Genomic DNA, 16,499 nt, shown 5'->3' on the forward strand with positions numbered 1-16,499 from the left:
AGCTCACTATGATAGTGTGAATCTGTATAAAGAATTATTCTGAGATAATAAAAAGTAAACTTTAACTATATAATATTAAAATAATACCATACAGCTATTAGCTATTATAAATAGTATAAATGATATCTCTTCCAATATCCAATCATGAAGTGATTCGACCAATATGAAACCGTCGGCGCTTAGCTGTATATTCAACATCGAGAACGCTCCTACCCGCACAGGCCAAGTCCACACCGTTTCGTCAAAAGTAGTACAACTGCTGAACCACGATCGTGCCCGTACACCTTACCAATTCCCAAGCCCCTCCGCTCGTAACCCTACACACCGCTGCGCGATCATGGCAACCCCCTCAGGCGGCAAGTCACCAGCGGGTTCACCGTCGCCAAGGGCGGAAGACCCATTTCCCGGCCACGACTGGTGGTCGCGAAGTCCTCGACCGCCAGCGACAAGGGTTTCGAATGCGAGCGCAACAAACCCTAGCTCGATTAGTGTGTCGCTGGATAACGCCTCTCATAGTCGAAGGAGCAGGGGCACGGTAGCAGAGTCGGGTCAGAATGGTGGGCAAGCTCATAGACACAATGCCTGAAGCTGTATTGACGATTTTGTAAGCGATATCTACACTCCTACAACCGCCGATATTACGGGCCGCGATCCATTCGACCTCGCAGAAACCGCCAACTTCCCGAGATATACCTCCTGTCACTCTCACCACTATCCTCGATGTCGAACCCTCGGCCTTTGAAGACTACCTCAGTGAGGTCGGAAGTCTCTTTGATGCTCTCCAACGCACGAAGCTCGAGTCCGAAGACGGCGGCGCACCAGTGTCTCGTCAAGACATCTCCGCTGCCAAAGACGACGAACTTGCACCATGCGGAAGGCGGAAGACGAGCGCTTCGAAGCGCAGCCAGCTTGCGCCTGCACCGCTGTCTATGATTCCCTCTGTTTATTTCGATGAAAACTTTCGCCTCGAGAATCCGCGCACTTTCGATGTTGTCAGTGAGCATGCGGAGGTTGTAAAGCAGCCACTGTCCACCATCGGAGACCGTGGCAACGGCGCGAATGGTACTGCTGCAAATGGTAACCAGCTGCCTGCTAGGAAGACGCTTACTACTAATGCCATATTGCAAGAGAAGTTATTGTGGTACATGGACACTGTAGAGATTCATTTGATATTTTCCATTTCGCAATTGTCAGCCTCCTTTTTCGCCGCGATCGGCTCTCTTCGTGAACTCCAGATCGAGGCGGCTGACTCTGTCGTAAAGATCCAGAAGCTGAGGGATGACCTCGCGGATTTGAACAAAAATATGGTAGTGCCCGGTTTCGAGATCAGCAGCATGAAGCGAAGACGGGACAATCTGAGAAAGCTGGGCGAGGCTACCGAACAGCTTCGATGTGTTCTTAGCGGCGCTAGTCATTGCGAGGAACTCGTAAACTCTGGGCAGCTGGAGACGGCCATAAAACATATCTCGTACGTCGAACAGCTTGCATCCGAAACACTGGATCCGAAAATTGGCGGCGAGTTGCATTGGCTTCTGCCGAACCCATCCATCAGGCTTACCGATCTACGCCGACTGCACGTTCTTGGAGGATCGTTGCGAGGCATCGACCAGCTTCGCCTACGAATCGGGAAAGGTTATGAAGCCCGATTGCTGAACGTCCTTTTGTGCGACCTGCGCCGACATGTGTCCGGCGTACCGCCCAGAGACACTCTGGCGCGCTGGACGGATACCGCAAAACGCGTACAAGGCGTGACGGATGTCTCCTCATCGACACCTGCGTCCATGAGGACTGCAAAAAAGCTGCGCGAAGAACTCATCCCTGTCCTGCAGGGACTTGGCCAGTCGCAGTATCTAGCTGCAGCAAGCACCACATTTCGCGAAGCTGTCATCGGAGAGATGAAGTCTCTTATCCGCCAGCACCTGCCGAGCTCTACCGACGACGATAATGAGTCTGTCGCATCTGCATCCAGCGGTCGACGTCCGACCCTGCAGGAAAAGTCGAACATTTTGTCTCGCAACTTGCGTGCTCTCAGTCCCGAGGACGCCGAAGTGTTCTTCGTCAAGGTCTACTGCGGGATAGGCGAAGCATTACGGAGGCTTCGCGTACAGGTCAAGGTTCTCCTCGATATCACAAGTGGCATGAAGAATACTCCAAGCAACGTACTCACGCCCGTCCAAAGCCCGGGAAGCATGGGCAATCCGGCGATCCGTTCCCCAAGCCTTTCGACGGGATGTAATTTGCAGGAAGAGATGACTCTGGCCCTTGACATGTCGAACCTCCTCGAACAGGCAGTGGACAAGGCACAATCAGAGGTGACAAAGGTGCTGCGAGTCAGAACCGAGCAAACGGTTCGCCTTGGATTGACCGATTTCCTACGCTACTTCACACTGAATCGCCTGTTTGTCAATGAATGCGAGGCAGTCTCTGGATACTCTGGAGCGGCGCTCAAAGGCGTCGTGAACAACCAAATCCACGACTTTATCCCTCGTCTGCACGAAGTGGAAAAGCAAAAGCTGGTGCAAAGGATGGAGTCTGAGAAGTGGGAGCGCATCGACTTCAAGCCCCAGGACGCATTGATTCTGGCGCACATTGTCCAGTCCATGAACAGTGACCCCCCGGCATGGCTCGGTTATACGGACGCTAGTACCGTAAGCCTGGAAGCAGGTGAACGGAATTTACAGACAAACCTCACCCCTGCGGAGCCTACGAATGCTGCTAAACAAGACAAGAAAGCCCTGGCACTAGCGGTCATCGAGGAGGAGAAGTTTATTCTCGTCGATTCGGCAGTATTTGCGCTTCGCGGCATAGAGCAATACACAGTCCTTCTGGCATCGGTCCCCGGCATGGCCAACGACATCTCGACGATCCTACTTGACTATCTCAAACTGTACAACTCTCGCGCACAACAGCTTATTCTCGGTGCCGGTGCTAAAATAACAGCTGGGCTGACCAATATCAATACGAAGCACCTTGCCCTTGCCTCGCAGTCACTATCCTTCTTCATTGCTCTGATACCCTACGTGCGCGAGTGTGTCCGTCGTCGACCGTCCATCACAGGCTCCAGCATGGCAGAATACGACCGGCTGAAGCGCCTGCTCCAGGACCATCAGTCCGCTATCCATGACAAGCTCGTCGACATAATGAGTTTTCGCGCGACCGTTTGCACCAGAGAGATGGAGAAGGTCAAGTGGGACGATGAAGACGAGGTGCAGAGGAACGTCAGCCCACACATGGAGACGCTCACAAAGGAGGCGCTCACGCTACACCGAGTGCTGAACAAGTATCTACCGGCGTTGAACGTGAGGATGATCGTCGGACGGGTCTTTGTGAGCTACAAGGAGCAATGGAGCAAGGCATTCGAAAGCGCGGCGATACGGACCGAGGCCGGGCAAGCGAGGTGAGCATCTTCCTCGAGAACATGTCGTTGCTAGCTAACCAATGTGCAGACTTCTGCGAGACGCGGAGCTGCTCGGAGCAAAGCTTGGCAAGATTGACGGCGGAGAAGAGCTCGGCGCGCACTTGATTAATATTGTCAAGGCGAAGCAGGTCGCATCCCGGTCAAAGACCAGCACGAGTGCGCCATCTGGTGAGGACATACCCGCGTGAGTTGCGGGCTGCACCCAACGAAGCTTCCCGGTCTGAAAGCACGGCGGGAGAGACGAATGGTACTGGGTGAGGCTGAAGCGGTGTACCGACAGCATTGTATGATATCTTGTAGACTGTGTGCTAGTAGCGTTCGAGCCTGGATGTGGAACAATTCCTTTGCTGGGGAATCCAAGCATATTGGGCATTTGACTGAGTGAAGATAGACTTGAGGTTTTGTGGCTCAAGCGAGTAGGAGCAAGGATCCGCCTCGGAATCTGCAAGCCTCATACAACATACAGCCGCGTCTATCTAGATCATTTTCCTTACCTTGATCACAAAAGGCCGCCAGGATGCTGGGCATGGCCCTCAGTACTTAGTACAGGCAGTAGTGTCAGGGAACTTAAGGAACACTAGATGGAAAGTCCCCCTCCAGCACCCGCTGATGCTCTGCGTAGAGATGCATCACGCCTACTAGACATACAGTTTATATTATACACACACAAACATACACACACGCACAATTTGTTAACACCCAGCGGCTAAGCCAAAGGGCAACTATCACTAATCTACTCGTATATTTCCTAATATATGTTAGGTCTCCTTAAAGCCCTTATAAATCCACTTTTAGCTTATATCATCTTATCTATCAATATTATAATGAATTCTTATAAGGTAATAATTTCATTAATAGGGTAACTTGAAGATACATGTTTGAATATTCAATATTTATCCTTAATAATTAAATATATATGGAGTAAATAATGGAGGAAAGCGTGTTGGACCGAAAGCTTTAGATCTTGTTGAGGTTATTGAACCAATTTTTTCACCCAGATTGCCATCTACATGTACTTTTACTAGACTATATTTAGTTCATAACCTACTATTGGCCATTTCTAAAATCTTAGTAAATTGCGCTTATTATTCCACTTCAATAATTAGAGCACAACACCGAAACCAATACACCACCCTTGCCCGATATGCAACGAGACTACATCCAACATCAGTGCTCCACTCAAGACGATTTCCTCAATCGACGACAGGACAATTTATGACCCCCGTAGTACCAATCCCAATGAACACATATCTCCGAACAATACCACACCTTCTTACAACCACCACACACCTCCAACTCGACCTTCTCCTTATCCTCTGTTCGCCCACAGGAAAGACACCATCTAACATCCCTTGCTTTCCCGTGCATGGGATGCTTCGCCATCCTCGGCTTAACGCACTTCTCCCACATCTCAACATCCGAGCCGACATTCGCTGGCCCAAACGGGAATGGGAAGGGAAGTGTCAATGCCACGCGCACCGCATGGGGCCGTACACACGACCATATCTGCTCATCACCCAAATCATAGCTCGAATCTCGTGAAAACGCGTATGCGCAGGAACAAAACGCCCCGGGCTGCATTATTTCCGTCGACGGCGGGATTTTCTTTACGGATTGGTACTCACAATCTGCCGTATGGCACCAAGTGCGACAGCGCTCGGCAAAGGCGGGGAGAGTGTGTTTCCATATCAGCAGCTCGTCGTCTCTGACTTTTATCCGTTCGAATTCTCGGGCTGAGGGGCCTTCGAGCCAGGGACGGAGGTATGGCAGGCTTTGTTTGTTGAGATGGGCGACAATGCAGTCGAGAACGATTGTTTTGTTGGATAGGTCGAGACGAAGGTTGGATGGGCAGATTAAATATACTAGACCCTCTGTCTTGTTGGAAATGACAAATGGAACGCGCGCAGGACGGTATTGGAGGAAGACTTGGAAGATATGGAAAAGTGAGTTTTTGAAGCGCACTCGCACGTCGCAGAGAGCACGGCGTTTTTGCAGGGACTTTTTGTGATTGGCGACTTGTTCTTTGTAGGACATGGTGGACGTGATATGGTCTTGAAGCCATGCATAGTTGTAATTCTGTGACAGGCTCAAAATAGGCAGTTTGTCGAGGTTGATGTAATGTAGATTTTGTAAAATTGGCTTCCCCTGGTCCAAGAACACTGGGAATAACGTGTTGGGCTGCTTGAACAGCCATTCTACAGTAGACATGTATGCCGAATATGTCAGCTTTCCACACACTGGACGTATAGGCTCAGAGCTGGATATCTCGCTGATCACTGGCATGGGGAGGAAGAGTTCGACTTCAGTCTTTTCCCCAGAATTCCACCCTGGCGCTTGTATGATGTGTTGAAATGCAGAAATGCATTTAACCAAGATGGGCGTGTCGTTCACTAGCGTACGTGCCGGGGTTTCAATAGAAGTATCCAGATCTGGCCGAAAATAATCATGATTCCCAGTCAGGTCCCTTTCATAGTAGCGCGGTTGGAACTGAATCGGTGGGTTCGAATGACTCGCGACTGGATTCAAATTTGGAACCCACATCGTCCCAGACATGTGAGGCTGCTGTCCAGTTAGGAAGACGCTTTCTCCGCTAACACGGTCACGGAAAATGATCATGTCTCTTCCAAATTCCTTCTTCAGTGCCTCCTGAGAGTCTGTCGTTTCTCGAAGAGCAAAAGCAACGTCAAAATCCAAACCAGGATGCTCGAGCAGTTTCCAACTCGGGATGATGACAGAAGCAACGAGATCGCTGGTTCCCTCCCAGCTTTTGCCGGTACGATCGGCGTCCACATTAACAGTGTATTCATCAGTGAAGCACTTCCCTATTGCATTGACGGTACCGAAACACAGCTGCACGCTCTGAAAGCAATCATACTTTGAGAGGTTGTAGATATTTTTAGTCATTAAACATATCTGCCCAATGAGAGCTGTCGATGGGAAATGTTCTTCTAAATAGCTTAGATTTCCCCTTGGAATGACCATAGTTAAACAGACGGTGGATGGAATATAGGTCCATTCAGACATTAACCCAGTCATCTCCTGGAAATTATCCAAGAAGGAGACAAGAGGACGAAAGCGTTCTTCTGTGTACAAACCTTGAAGGTGTAGTTGCAAGTACAAATCCTCCTTGTACCTAGCATCAAGCGTGTTATTCTCCTTGATAATATCCATCAAGTCTTGAAGAATCTCATCCCAGTCTGAGAACTGGACAGCCTTCTTAATTGCACCCACAACGGCCGCGAAGCTAGCGCGAGTGTACTGCTGGTACCTGTGTCTTCGAGGCTTAAAGCTCTCGGGATCCTCATCACCAAACATCTGCGCATAAACTGCCGCAATGAGCTGCGCCAGGTCCTCTTCTTCCATCCTCAACTTATTCTCAACTCCCATATGCCGCCACTCGATGGCGTAACGACAGTACACAGATTGGCTATAAAAGTCGCTTCTAGGGAGATCTGCAAGTATGTGCTCAGGGAAGATAGGCGTGTTACTATTCTGCGTCCAAAACTGTATACAATTCAGACTAAATATAGACGACATAGCAGCAAAGTGGCCTCCCAGAATATCAGTACCGCTTTCTGGACCTTGCCTGTCGCGAATGATGGCCGTCTCAACTCGTAAAGTCGATGTGTGGCTTGGCCTGAGCAAGGGAGAAGCAGCAGAAATCAGGTTCAAGCAGCCAATATGATCCGCTAGATTGGAGGTATCAATGACATCAAACGACGCATGATCTCCAGGTCTCATATACCCCAGCGTCATAGGCTCAAACCCCCAACCACGGCGATACCATCCTGAATTCTTGGGGTCTCCCAAGTTTGCAAAACGCTGGAGCGCATGACAAAAGGCGATTGCATCGGCACTTGCAACACGAATAGAGATATTGTGGCTGTTCGCTCGGAACACCTCCGCATAGGCCTTGAATTGAGTAAACGCGGCATCGTACAGTCGATCAAAGTTACTCGCTCCGATAGGCTCAAGCGGTGAATTCTTTGTCAACGACATAAATGCGATTGAACTGTGCATTGAACTGTAAGGATCGGTACCGTAGTGCATCAACAGCTCTGGTCGCCCCGTCGCAAACATTGGGTTCATATGGACACGCCCCTTTCTCAACGGCGTTGAGGGTGGATCACTGAGCTTTGTGGTGCCTCGATGCCAGTAATAGCCGTATCGAAGCGCCATTACCTCAGTCGTATATAAAGATACCGGCGCCGTAGCCTTGATCCCATAATATGACTTGCGATCCTCAACGAAAAAGGATTGTAGATCTTGTGCTGTGGCGATGCCCCGTCGAAGCCCGTTCTGTACCTCCAAATACTTGTTTCCATTGATCGGACTCGTGCAGTAGGTTTTCCACATCTGTAGGCAATTCCAAAGTGTGGGTCCGTCGAGAAAACGAATGTATTTCGCATACGGGCTTGCGTTCCAACCCTGTGCTGACGAAGCAATCTGGCATAAGCGTCTGGCTTGCCAACGTAGCATTTTCAAGGCGGCGTCGTTGATCATGACGTCGTAGTAGATGCTGAAGATGTTTTTATAGACTTCGCTATTGTTTTTATGTAAGAGAAGCGTGTAGAGCATGACATTGCGCGCTGTTGCAATCAGAAAAGCAAGTTCTTATCGAGAACCAGGTCACTTGTATACTGACCAATAATCTCATATTCAATATCGCAGCATGTAAAGTCGATGCGACGGTTATCTGTTATTATCAGTATTGTCAACATGATAAACTAATGATAATGATGAAGGTGAACTCAACTCAGATCTGAGTATATTGTAAACAGCACATTTCTTATATCCCCACACCCCAACATAAGCACAGTGGCATTCTGATCAGGGGGGATTGTCTGTGTCAGGCACACAGGTGTTGTGTTTCCCACTGGATGGAACCAAGAGGCCCTCCTGAGATGAGCAGGTTCCAGCATAATAGATAACCTATGTGGTGCGTGGTAGAAATTTATTTGAAAGAGAGAGATCTGAGGAGATAGAGATTAATACAAAGACAGATAGTGGTAGCAACGGCGTATGAAGAGGCGAAAGCAAACGCGAGAGGGTGTTCTAAACCGATCCCAGCCACGGCGAGACGGTATAGATAGTGTCATGGAGGTAGTAGACATGTTATGAAAGAGATTACAAGTGAAATTTGACGGAAATCGATATTAGAGGGGCAATAGCGGTTATGAAAGAAGAGACTTGCGATATTGGATGTCTGTTTCGGCAGCAGACTATCTGATATGTATTTCTTCTAGAAAAGAAGAACCCATGAGGGAAAAACGGTTGGTAAATCTTAAGAGAAAATATATGACAAAAGACACAGAAGATTATTGGGAATCTCCGCACATACCATGTGTTTGTCAATGTTCGCGCAGAGGAACATTCTGCCCAAAAAGAGCGTCGGGGTTGACACCGCGACTGGCAGGCAAGCTTAGATGAATCCCCTTGTATAAACTGTCTATTATATGATAGCTATTCACCAAATATCTTGATGAATTCCAAGACGACTGGTTAACCCTGATAGTGTTTGCTATGGTGAATCTAAGTTTTGGAAATTACCTACAGAAGTCAAATTAGGGTCAATTCTCGACTTTAGCACGATGTTATTTGACAGGAATCAGGTAATCTATCTCTATTATCATCTCTCGATGGAAGTGATTATATGGCTAATTTATTTGCAGTCTTAATAGTATCAGCCACATCGAGGGCCTGTTTGAACGAATCAACTAGCTCGTCTATGTTCTCCATGCCAATTACTATACATATCCTGTTGCCACCCCGTCCTTGATCCTCTGTACCTTTCTCATAAGGATATTCGAATTCTGTCTCATCACAAAGGGCCACATATACTACCCCAGTATTTACGTGTACTCCGAATCGCCCCCTCAAGGACTCATAGAACGCAACCGCATGATCCGCCCCAGCGAGATCAAGGGTAAGAAACCAGCCATATCCAGGATCCAAACGACCCGTTTGATCTCGCATATACATCTCATGAGAACTTCGAGCTTCGCTGAACTTCGGGTAATTGACTTTCATCACACTAGTCTTCGAATCATGTACCTTGCTTTGCAAAAAAGACGCGACAGACTCAGCATTTTGATTCAAAATAGCCGATCGATGCAAATAATTATGGCTGTTATTCGCCAGTACAACTGCATCTCCAGCAAACAACTCGTTGTGCCAACTGCGCTGCATTAACGGCTTCAGTTTTCGATAAGCAGCTCGACTGTCAGCATTCAGCACCAGACTGCCTCCTGTAACATCTGTATAGCCGCTGAAACTTCCCGTTAACGATGTTAAGAGGACGTCCGCAGTAGCCATGATATCAACATTCGCGAAGCTTCCAAAAAGGTCGCTGATGACAAAAACGAACTCATATTTATCCGCGAGCTTTCTGAGATTCTCCAGCCTAGCGCTGATGAGACTGGAAGCAGAGGGGAATTCGGCGTATAAAGCCTGAACCCTACGATCCGCGGCAGCTTCAGACTTGCAGAACTCTTCCAGGTTTAGCAGGTCTTTGTCGTCACCTTGTGGGAAATGCTTGTCTCGGTTGCCGTTCCGACGCAATATATCAAGAACACCTCGAGACACCTTTCCAAACGCGACTGAGCTGTATTCGTGGTAGTTGGAATTGCTGAGATATTGATGGAATCGGTACTGGGCAGCTGTTCCAGTAGGAAAAAGATAAACGTCGTTTGTGCTACTCGAAGGAACGATTCTGTCTCCAGTCAGAGCTCGTATTGGTGAGATTGAAGTCGCCGGTGCTTTGGAGGCAGGAACACGTTTTAGGAGCGAGATAATCCGCTCCTTAATGACAAGGCTTGGTGGTGCTTCGAGCAAATACGTCGGTTTTTGTAGGAGGTGGTCGTCAATAATAATAGTATCGTCATAAGAATCAAAGGGCAAAGCGTCAGAAACATGTGGAGTCAAGTATTCTGCTAAACGTCGTGAAATGCCTAGACCTGTATGGTGCCAATGACTGACTATAACGTGGCTTTTTGAGGAATGGAAAAAGAGACCATAAAGCCGCACGCAATATATGTCGATGACTCTGAAAACGATGTCAGACGCGTCCAAATTGGTATGTTTACTGAGGTTGTTGAGGACGAATTCTTTCACTTCTCCTAATAACATTGGATCAATGTTGAGTAGTCCAGTATAGCCTTGAGGTAGGTCTAGTTTCTTGACCAGTTCATCGATCAACTAGCGTATCGTTAGCAGATGAAGATTTCGGTATTGGCAGGAGCTCACCCTGCGCCTTTCAAGTGATGGACATCGTTCCTCGTCTTGATTGACGGCTTCTGTGATTTCTGTTAAAGGAACCTCAGTCGTAGACTTAGGAAGAGACATCATCCGCAAGTAAGCAGTAAATATTTAGTGAACTTCAACTTGTCAATATAGTTCCATCCGTTTTCATACCGCAGAGAGGCATATTTTTCGAAAAATAGACGGCCTGAGAGATGATGTTGTAGAGGCAAACACTCGACATGGCCTGCCTTGCGAAACCGCGGGCGGTCGGCAAGATACATATTGTCGCGTTTGCTGTGCTGTTTGCCTTGACCATATCTCCATCTTCGTTTCAAACGTATATAGCAATAATAATATACACGTGATATGTGATTCAGATGTACCAATAATAGAGACGATTGAAATTGGATCTCGGGATGAGTAAGAAAGGAACCTTGTGGGGGGATTCGTCTTCCGACATTCCGCGGATGCTTTTTGCAGTTCTATTTAATCAGCGACTCTATCCAAGGACAATTACAGCTTCTCGCTCCGACTATCATATAAGGGCTAATCGACTGCGCATTAAGAATCAGGTCCGGCAAAATGTCAAATTACGCTCTCACCCAGGCTGAAAAAGACCACTTCATGAAGCATGGCTACGTCCGTCTCACCAACTGCTTCTCCCGCGAAAAAGCAGCCGAATGGACGTCAGATGTATGGACACGCCTGGGCTACTCACCCACCGATAAAGAAACCTGGACATCAGAGCGAATCCACATGCCGTCGCACCGCTACGAGCATGTCAAGACGTTTGCTCCCAAGGCATGGGCGGGGATATGCGAGCTGCTTGGCGGCGAAGAGCGCATAGCTGAATGGTCTGCCACTTGGAACGATGCATTGATTGTCAACTTGGGTACGAAGGAGTGGGAAGGGAAGTGGCCGGAGCCGAAGGGATTGCATGGATGGCATGTCGATGGGGACTTTTTTATTCATTTCCTCGACTCGCGAGAACAGGGGTTGCTTGTTATTCCATTATTCAACGATATAGTAGAACATGCGGGCGGCACGATGATCAGTCCTGATGCCATTCCACTGCTGGCAAAGTATCTGGTGAGCTTTTATCTACAGTGTATGAACTTAATTAACAGTACTAGCACGATCATCCCGAAGGTGTTTCGCCCCGTATGGTGCCGCGAGGCCAGAAGCCCCCGCCTGATAACAATGACGGATTCTACTCTGGACTGATCCAACAATGTCATGACTTTCGTGAAATGACCGGGAATGCCGGTGACGTCGTCTTGATGCATCCACTGATGGTTCACTCAGCATCTATCAACAGTCTACGGATCCCGCGCATCATTACGAATCCGCCTGTTTCTCTGAAGGAACCGTTCAATTTCGACCGCGAGGATCCGAGACAGTACAGCATGGTTGAGCAAAAGACACTTCAGGCATTGGGGGTCGATCAGCTTCGCGGGTGGAGGATTGTTGGCGGGCGAGAGGATGTGGTTCCCGAGCGGCTGCTTGCACAGGCTGAGATGAAGAAAAAAGAGCTGGAGAGACTGGCTGGAAAGTAATACTATCTTTACTAGACTTACTCTGTGATTATTGATTGAGCCATACAGGTAGTTATCGCTTATTGAATCTTCGAGCTGAGAGATAAACTCAAGAGCGACCTTGTAATGCTGAGCAATATAAGTACACAACTTTTACTCACGATTCAGGCATTTCCTGCTATTAATATAGTACGAATAAACCTAGTTTGAGTCGGTCGCCACAGACGAAGGAGGCTTGAGTACTTGGGAGTGTAATCACAACCCTAGCACCAGGTCTTTACTTTGTTATTGATGCTAAGGTACCTCCGTCCAAAGTACACATTTTAGATCATCATACATCACCCAAGCAAAGTCTACATCAAAATGGGATCCTTTCCGTACCCCCTTCGTTCACTCAACCGTGATTTTAAATTCGAAAAGTTTGTCGATATTCTCAAAAGTCGTACTCCATGAAGCGAAAGCTACCCATTTACCATCCACGACAATGACGGGTTCTTCATCACGAAATAGCTTCGCACTAAGACAAGGCTGAAGAAGTGGCTTAGCTGTTTCGACCCCGCAGCCGAAGTGCGCCTCGCCAGTATAGACGGCTAACAAACGTCTCATCGAAGCTATTTTATGAGATTTGGAATATAGAATTTATGGTTCTGCTCCGGAACCTAAATAATAACCCTCAATGGAGCTCGACCCAGATCTCTATACGGTCGCCTGGATCGCCCCGCTGGAAATTGAAGCCCGAGCGGCCTTGCATATGTTGGATAACCGCCACATGGGCCAATTTCCATGGAGTTATGGCTATGACTATTTGTTCCATGCTGGTGATATCAACGGACATAATGTCATCCTTGCAACTTTACCAAGTGGGCAGGTGTACGGCACAAGCTCAGCCGCTGCGCTCGCGAGCCAAATAAAAACATTCTTTCCGAATATACGCTTTGGGCTCCTAGTTGGTGTTGCGGCTGGCCTTCCTAATTTCTCACAAACTCCCTATCGTGATATTCGTCTCGGCGATGTGCTTGTGGGACTCCCGGACGGTGAGAGCGCAGGCCTTATCGCATACGATCTGGGTAAAGAGACTAAAGATGGATTTCAGCCATTGCGTTGTGGACATATGTTAGCCACAACAGAAAGTATTGTCAGGGCGGCAATCGGTAACATTAAGCTGGAGTCGCCTAATGATATAGATATCTGTCTTCCATTTTATGACACCATTAAACACAAGGAACACGCGAATGGCACGTTTATTGATCCAGGGCAGGATCGAGATAAACTGTACGAAGTCGATGAATATGGGATTGAGAATTTAGTTAATCGAGAGCGGCGCCCGGACTCCAGACGTGCGCGCGTATGGTACGGTTCTATTGGGTCGGGTGAGAAATTAATTAAAAATCCTCAGAAGAGAAATGAGTTGCGAGACAGATACAATGTTATCGGCCTGGAAATGGAAGCCGCTGGGACTATGAACCATATCCCGGTTGGTGTGATCCGAGGAGTTTGTGATTATGGGGATGATCATAAAAGCAAAGAATGGCAACCATATGCAGCGGCCATGGCTGCAGCCTATGCTAAGGCGGTTTTGTATCAGATTTATCCGAAAAGTATGCCGACACAGCCTCTATCTATCTATATAAATATACGTCAGACTAATATGATCTTCATCAGCGGTTCCGATGAATCAGCGTGCCGCAGCTCCATCCGAGATGGACGCGATATCTACGATCAATGCCAGTAGCTCAATACTAGGCCTTTTAGATATGGTTTCCCGAAGCATCACCGTTTTGGCCGATTTGCAACGCCGTTATAAGAGTGTCAGTCTTAAAATAAAACTTCTTATCGGGCAACTGAGTACGCTGAAGGCTGCTCTCGCCCAGATCAATCAACTCCTAGATCTTCTCCCATGTGGCGGAATTGCACAAGATTCACAGCTCTCCAAAGATGTCGCCCAATCCCTTGACTGTTGTGATGCGGTCATGTCTGTCCTTGATGAGCGACTGGCAAAATACCAGCGGGATCAATTGACAGTGCAGAGCAAGACCCGGTTTGTGTTGAGTGAGAATGACATTACAGAGTTTCAGTCCCTCTTGAATACTCAAGTCAATGCCTTGAACCTTCTTCTCACAGCAATGCAGTGGTAAGTACTTCCGAACGCTCTCATCTACCCACTTCCTTTTGGTGATACATAGATGTTGCTGTGCGACGCTAACGATGGATTAACAACTAGTAAATCGGTTATCGAACAGAGTAATTTCCTGCGGAGGGCTGAGAACCGGAGTGTTTTCAATCAGGTCAAAGATTATACCTCTTCTTTATTATGGCTGCGAGATTCAGAATCCGAAATTACCAAGAAGAGCAGCGTCGCTGAGAACCTCGATCGAATAGATGCCAATTTTTCATTCGATCCGGATTTATTTAGCTCGAGAGTCTATCGCTCGGCGGCAATGTCGACCATGGAACAGGCCTTGAGGGTGACTGTTACCCAGCAATGGGTATACAACGAAATCGAAGCCTCAGCCGACGACGGGTTCTCCATAATGACTGACCAGGAGACTAGAGACTGGCGTCGTATCGATGTCGATAACAATAAGAAACATCTCTTTTCTGCTGCCAGTGTGAGCGAAAGCCAGAGACAGAGAGCAAACTCTATCAAGTCTGACCCAGGTTCCACGAGATCTTCTATTAGACCGCAGAATTGGGTAACCACGACAACTTCCATTCAGAGACAAATGGGAAGACAAACTGAGAGGCTTGGTATACAACAGCTGTCCAATGTATGGTTCAGACGTCAGTCACGTATTCAGTCCGCTAAAGCCCCATTGCCTCAAGAAACGGCAACTGAAACCTTGCATTCTAGAGTGTTATTAGCTGGTTCCTCTAGGAGCGGAAAAAGTACCGCAGTCAAGGCTATAAACCTCCTCTTAGGTATTGACAGTGAGCTAGGACAGGTATCGGAGAAGTTTACCATCTTGGCCGAAGTCAATGAGCAAATAAAGAATCTCTGGGCGGCTAACATGACCTTACCGGACGAGCACAACCTGTCCCTAGCTCAAAGTCTCAAGCGCCTCTGGCCTCTCGGCGAACAAGGAGTGAGTTCAGATGAAAATCATTCAGCCAGAGCTCTATGGGATGCTTTGAAGGATTCAGGTCTTCTCGATAAGGAGACCCTTTCCAGTTTTTCAGACGGTGCTGAATAGTACGTACTTCCATCACTATACTGAGAAGATGAATCCAACTAATCTATGATCTTCACTCACAATTTAGCTTCTTCGATTCGACAGATCGTATAACAAATCCCGAATATATACCCAGTTTTCAGGACAGCATGTGGGTTTATACCACATCCACCGGTATTGCCCTATCGCGATATACCAATGGTCCGGTAGAGGTAATAATCTGCGATCCTGGCGGTTCGCGTTCGGAAAGGAGAAAGTGGGGCGACATTTTGGACAAGGCCACAACGATACTGTATTTTGTCGATGCAGGTTCTTACGACCAAGTATCGCCTGAGGCAGACGATATGAACCGTATAGAGGAGGATCTTGTTCTGTTTGAAAGCTTGTGCAACGCCCGCTTGACTGCTAAGGCCAATATTGTCTTGTTCATACACAAGATTGACAAGTTAGAACGAAAATTAGGTACCATTCCATTCGACAGATCCGTGATCGAATGTCCAATTCCCTTTAGTGGGGATCCCCATAGCCTAAAAGATGTCATGATCTATCTTCGTGATGCGTTTTTGGCCATTTCTCTTAAGACACATAGGAATGTTCCTGTGAAGTTCACCAGCCTACGAGATCCAGAAGAGTTCGGGAGGCTTGTGCTCTCATACGCCCTGCCAAGGAAGAAGTCGTGAATGTGACCGACCATTTATCATCGAATCTTCGTTCATCAATAGAGCTAGAGCCAATATGCTTGGTCTTTGTCACAATGCTCTTTTGCCAGTACATGTCGCTGCCGGAATCGCCAACGTCATGTACTCCGTGATATATAAAACAGCTGGACATTCTTAAATGTTTCGTATATTATATTAGGCACGCACATATTGAATACGAGCCGTGTTTTGCCTACAGAATAATCAGCGTAAGGCGGTGCCCTCGTGGTGCCCTCGTGATGATCTATTCTCACACCCTCTGATTAAGATTGTAGGGAGTGAGAATATCTATAGTCGGGAATTTGAAACTCCTACGAATCTGATAGTAAGAAAAATGCCACGAATATCATTGATGAAACAAATTAAGTTTATTTCACCGAAAATTGCGGAAGATACGGTACAAGCGGCAGGAAAATACCTCGTGGTGTGGTTAGCA

At 47.7% G+C, this 16,499-nt stretch overlaps 6 protein-coding genes across 6 annotated transcripts; 4 read left to right on the forward strand and 2 right to left on the reverse strand.

Annotated features, from left to right (window-relative positions):
- Positions 1 to 163: 163 nt before the first annotated feature.
- Positions 164 to 3,606, forward strand: BGW36DRAFT_423449 (Vps54-like protein-domain-containing protein; the record flags this gene model as incomplete). Its single annotated transcript, XM_046219835.1, has 3 exons — positions 164 to 557; positions 610 to 3,397; positions 3,447 to 3,606. 3 exons carry the CDS (start codon positions 164 to 166, stop codon positions 3,604 to 3,606), a joined length of 3,342 nt encoding a protein of 1,113 aa, XP_046076924.1.
- A 991-nt stretch (positions 3,607 to 4,597) lies between these two features.
- BGW36DRAFT_444464 (uncharacterized protein) lies at positions 4,598 to 8,340 on the reverse strand (the record flags this gene model as incomplete). The annotated part of the gene is made up of 3 exons (XM_046221642.1): positions 4,598 to 8,007; positions 8,064 to 8,114; positions 8,175 to 8,340. 3 exons carry the CDS (start codon positions 8,338 to 8,340, stop codon positions 4,598 to 4,600), a joined length of 3,627 nt encoding a protein of 1,208 aa, XP_046076925.1.
- Positions 8,341 to 9,067: 727 nt separating this feature from the next.
- BGW36DRAFT_355303 (pyridoxal phosphate-dependent transferase) lies at positions 9,068 to 10,762 on the reverse strand (the record flags this gene model as incomplete). The annotated part of the gene is made up of 2 exons (XM_046213631.1): positions 9,068 to 10,615; positions 10,664 to 10,762. The coding sequence occupies 2 exons, from the start codon at positions 10,760 to 10,762 to the stop codon at positions 9,068 to 9,070; spliced, it is 1,647 nt and encodes a 548-aa protein (XP_046076926.1).
- A 367-nt stretch (positions 10,763 to 11,129) lies between these two features.
- Positions 11,130 to 12,610, forward strand: BGW36DRAFT_93739 (uncharacterized protein). Its single transcript, XM_046222711.1, has 2 exons — positions 11,130 to 11,749; positions 11,794 to 12,610. The coding sequence occupies exons 1-2, from the start codon at positions 11,243 to 11,245 to the stop codon at positions 12,214 to 12,216; spliced, it is 930 nt and encodes a 309-aa protein (XP_046076927.1). The 5' UTR covers positions 11,130 to 11,242; the 3' UTR covers positions 12,217 to 12,610.
- A 261-nt stretch (positions 12,611 to 12,871) lies between these two features.
- BGW36DRAFT_287896 (nucleoside phosphorylase domain-containing protein) lies at positions 12,872 to 13,927 on the forward strand (the record flags this gene model as incomplete). The annotated part of the gene is made up of 1 exon (XM_046210536.1): positions 12,872 to 13,927. One exon carries the CDS (start codon positions 12,872 to 12,874, stop codon positions 13,925 to 13,927), a length of 1,056 nt encoding a protein of 351 aa, XP_046076928.1.
- A 238-nt stretch (positions 13,928 to 14,165) lies between these two features.
- On the forward strand, positions 14,166 to 16,045 carry BGW36DRAFT_288497 (G-protein alpha subunit-domain-containing protein; the record flags this gene model as incomplete). The annotated part of the gene is made up of 3 exons (XM_046210577.1): positions 14,166 to 14,326; positions 14,417 to 15,385; positions 15,454 to 16,045. 3 exons carry the CDS (start codon positions 14,166 to 14,168, stop codon positions 16,043 to 16,045), a joined length of 1,722 nt encoding a protein of 573 aa, XP_046076929.1.
- Between the last annotated feature and the right edge of the window lie 454 nt (positions 16,046 to 16,499).

Source organism: Talaromyces proteolyticus (genome assembly GCF_021365285.1).
Source record: "Talaromyces proteolyticus strain PMI_201 chromosome Unknown BGW36scaffold_2, whole genome shotgun sequence".
Classification (NCBI taxonomy): domain Eukaryota; kingdom Fungi; phylum Ascomycota; class Eurotiomycetes; order Eurotiales; family Trichocomaceae; genus Talaromyces; species Talaromyces proteolyticus.

What these genes read in the sequence shown, in the direction of transcription:
- BGW36DRAFT_93739 (XM_046222711.1), top strand. Translation starts at nt 11,243, where the DNA reads ATGTCAAATTACGCTCTCACCCAGGCTGAAAAAGACCACTTCATGAAG. An exon ending in CACTGCTGGCAAAGTATCTG is followed by an intron (nt 11,750 to 11,793) that starts GTGAGCTTTTAT and finishes TAACAGTACTAG; the next exon opens with CACGATCATCCCGAAGGTGT.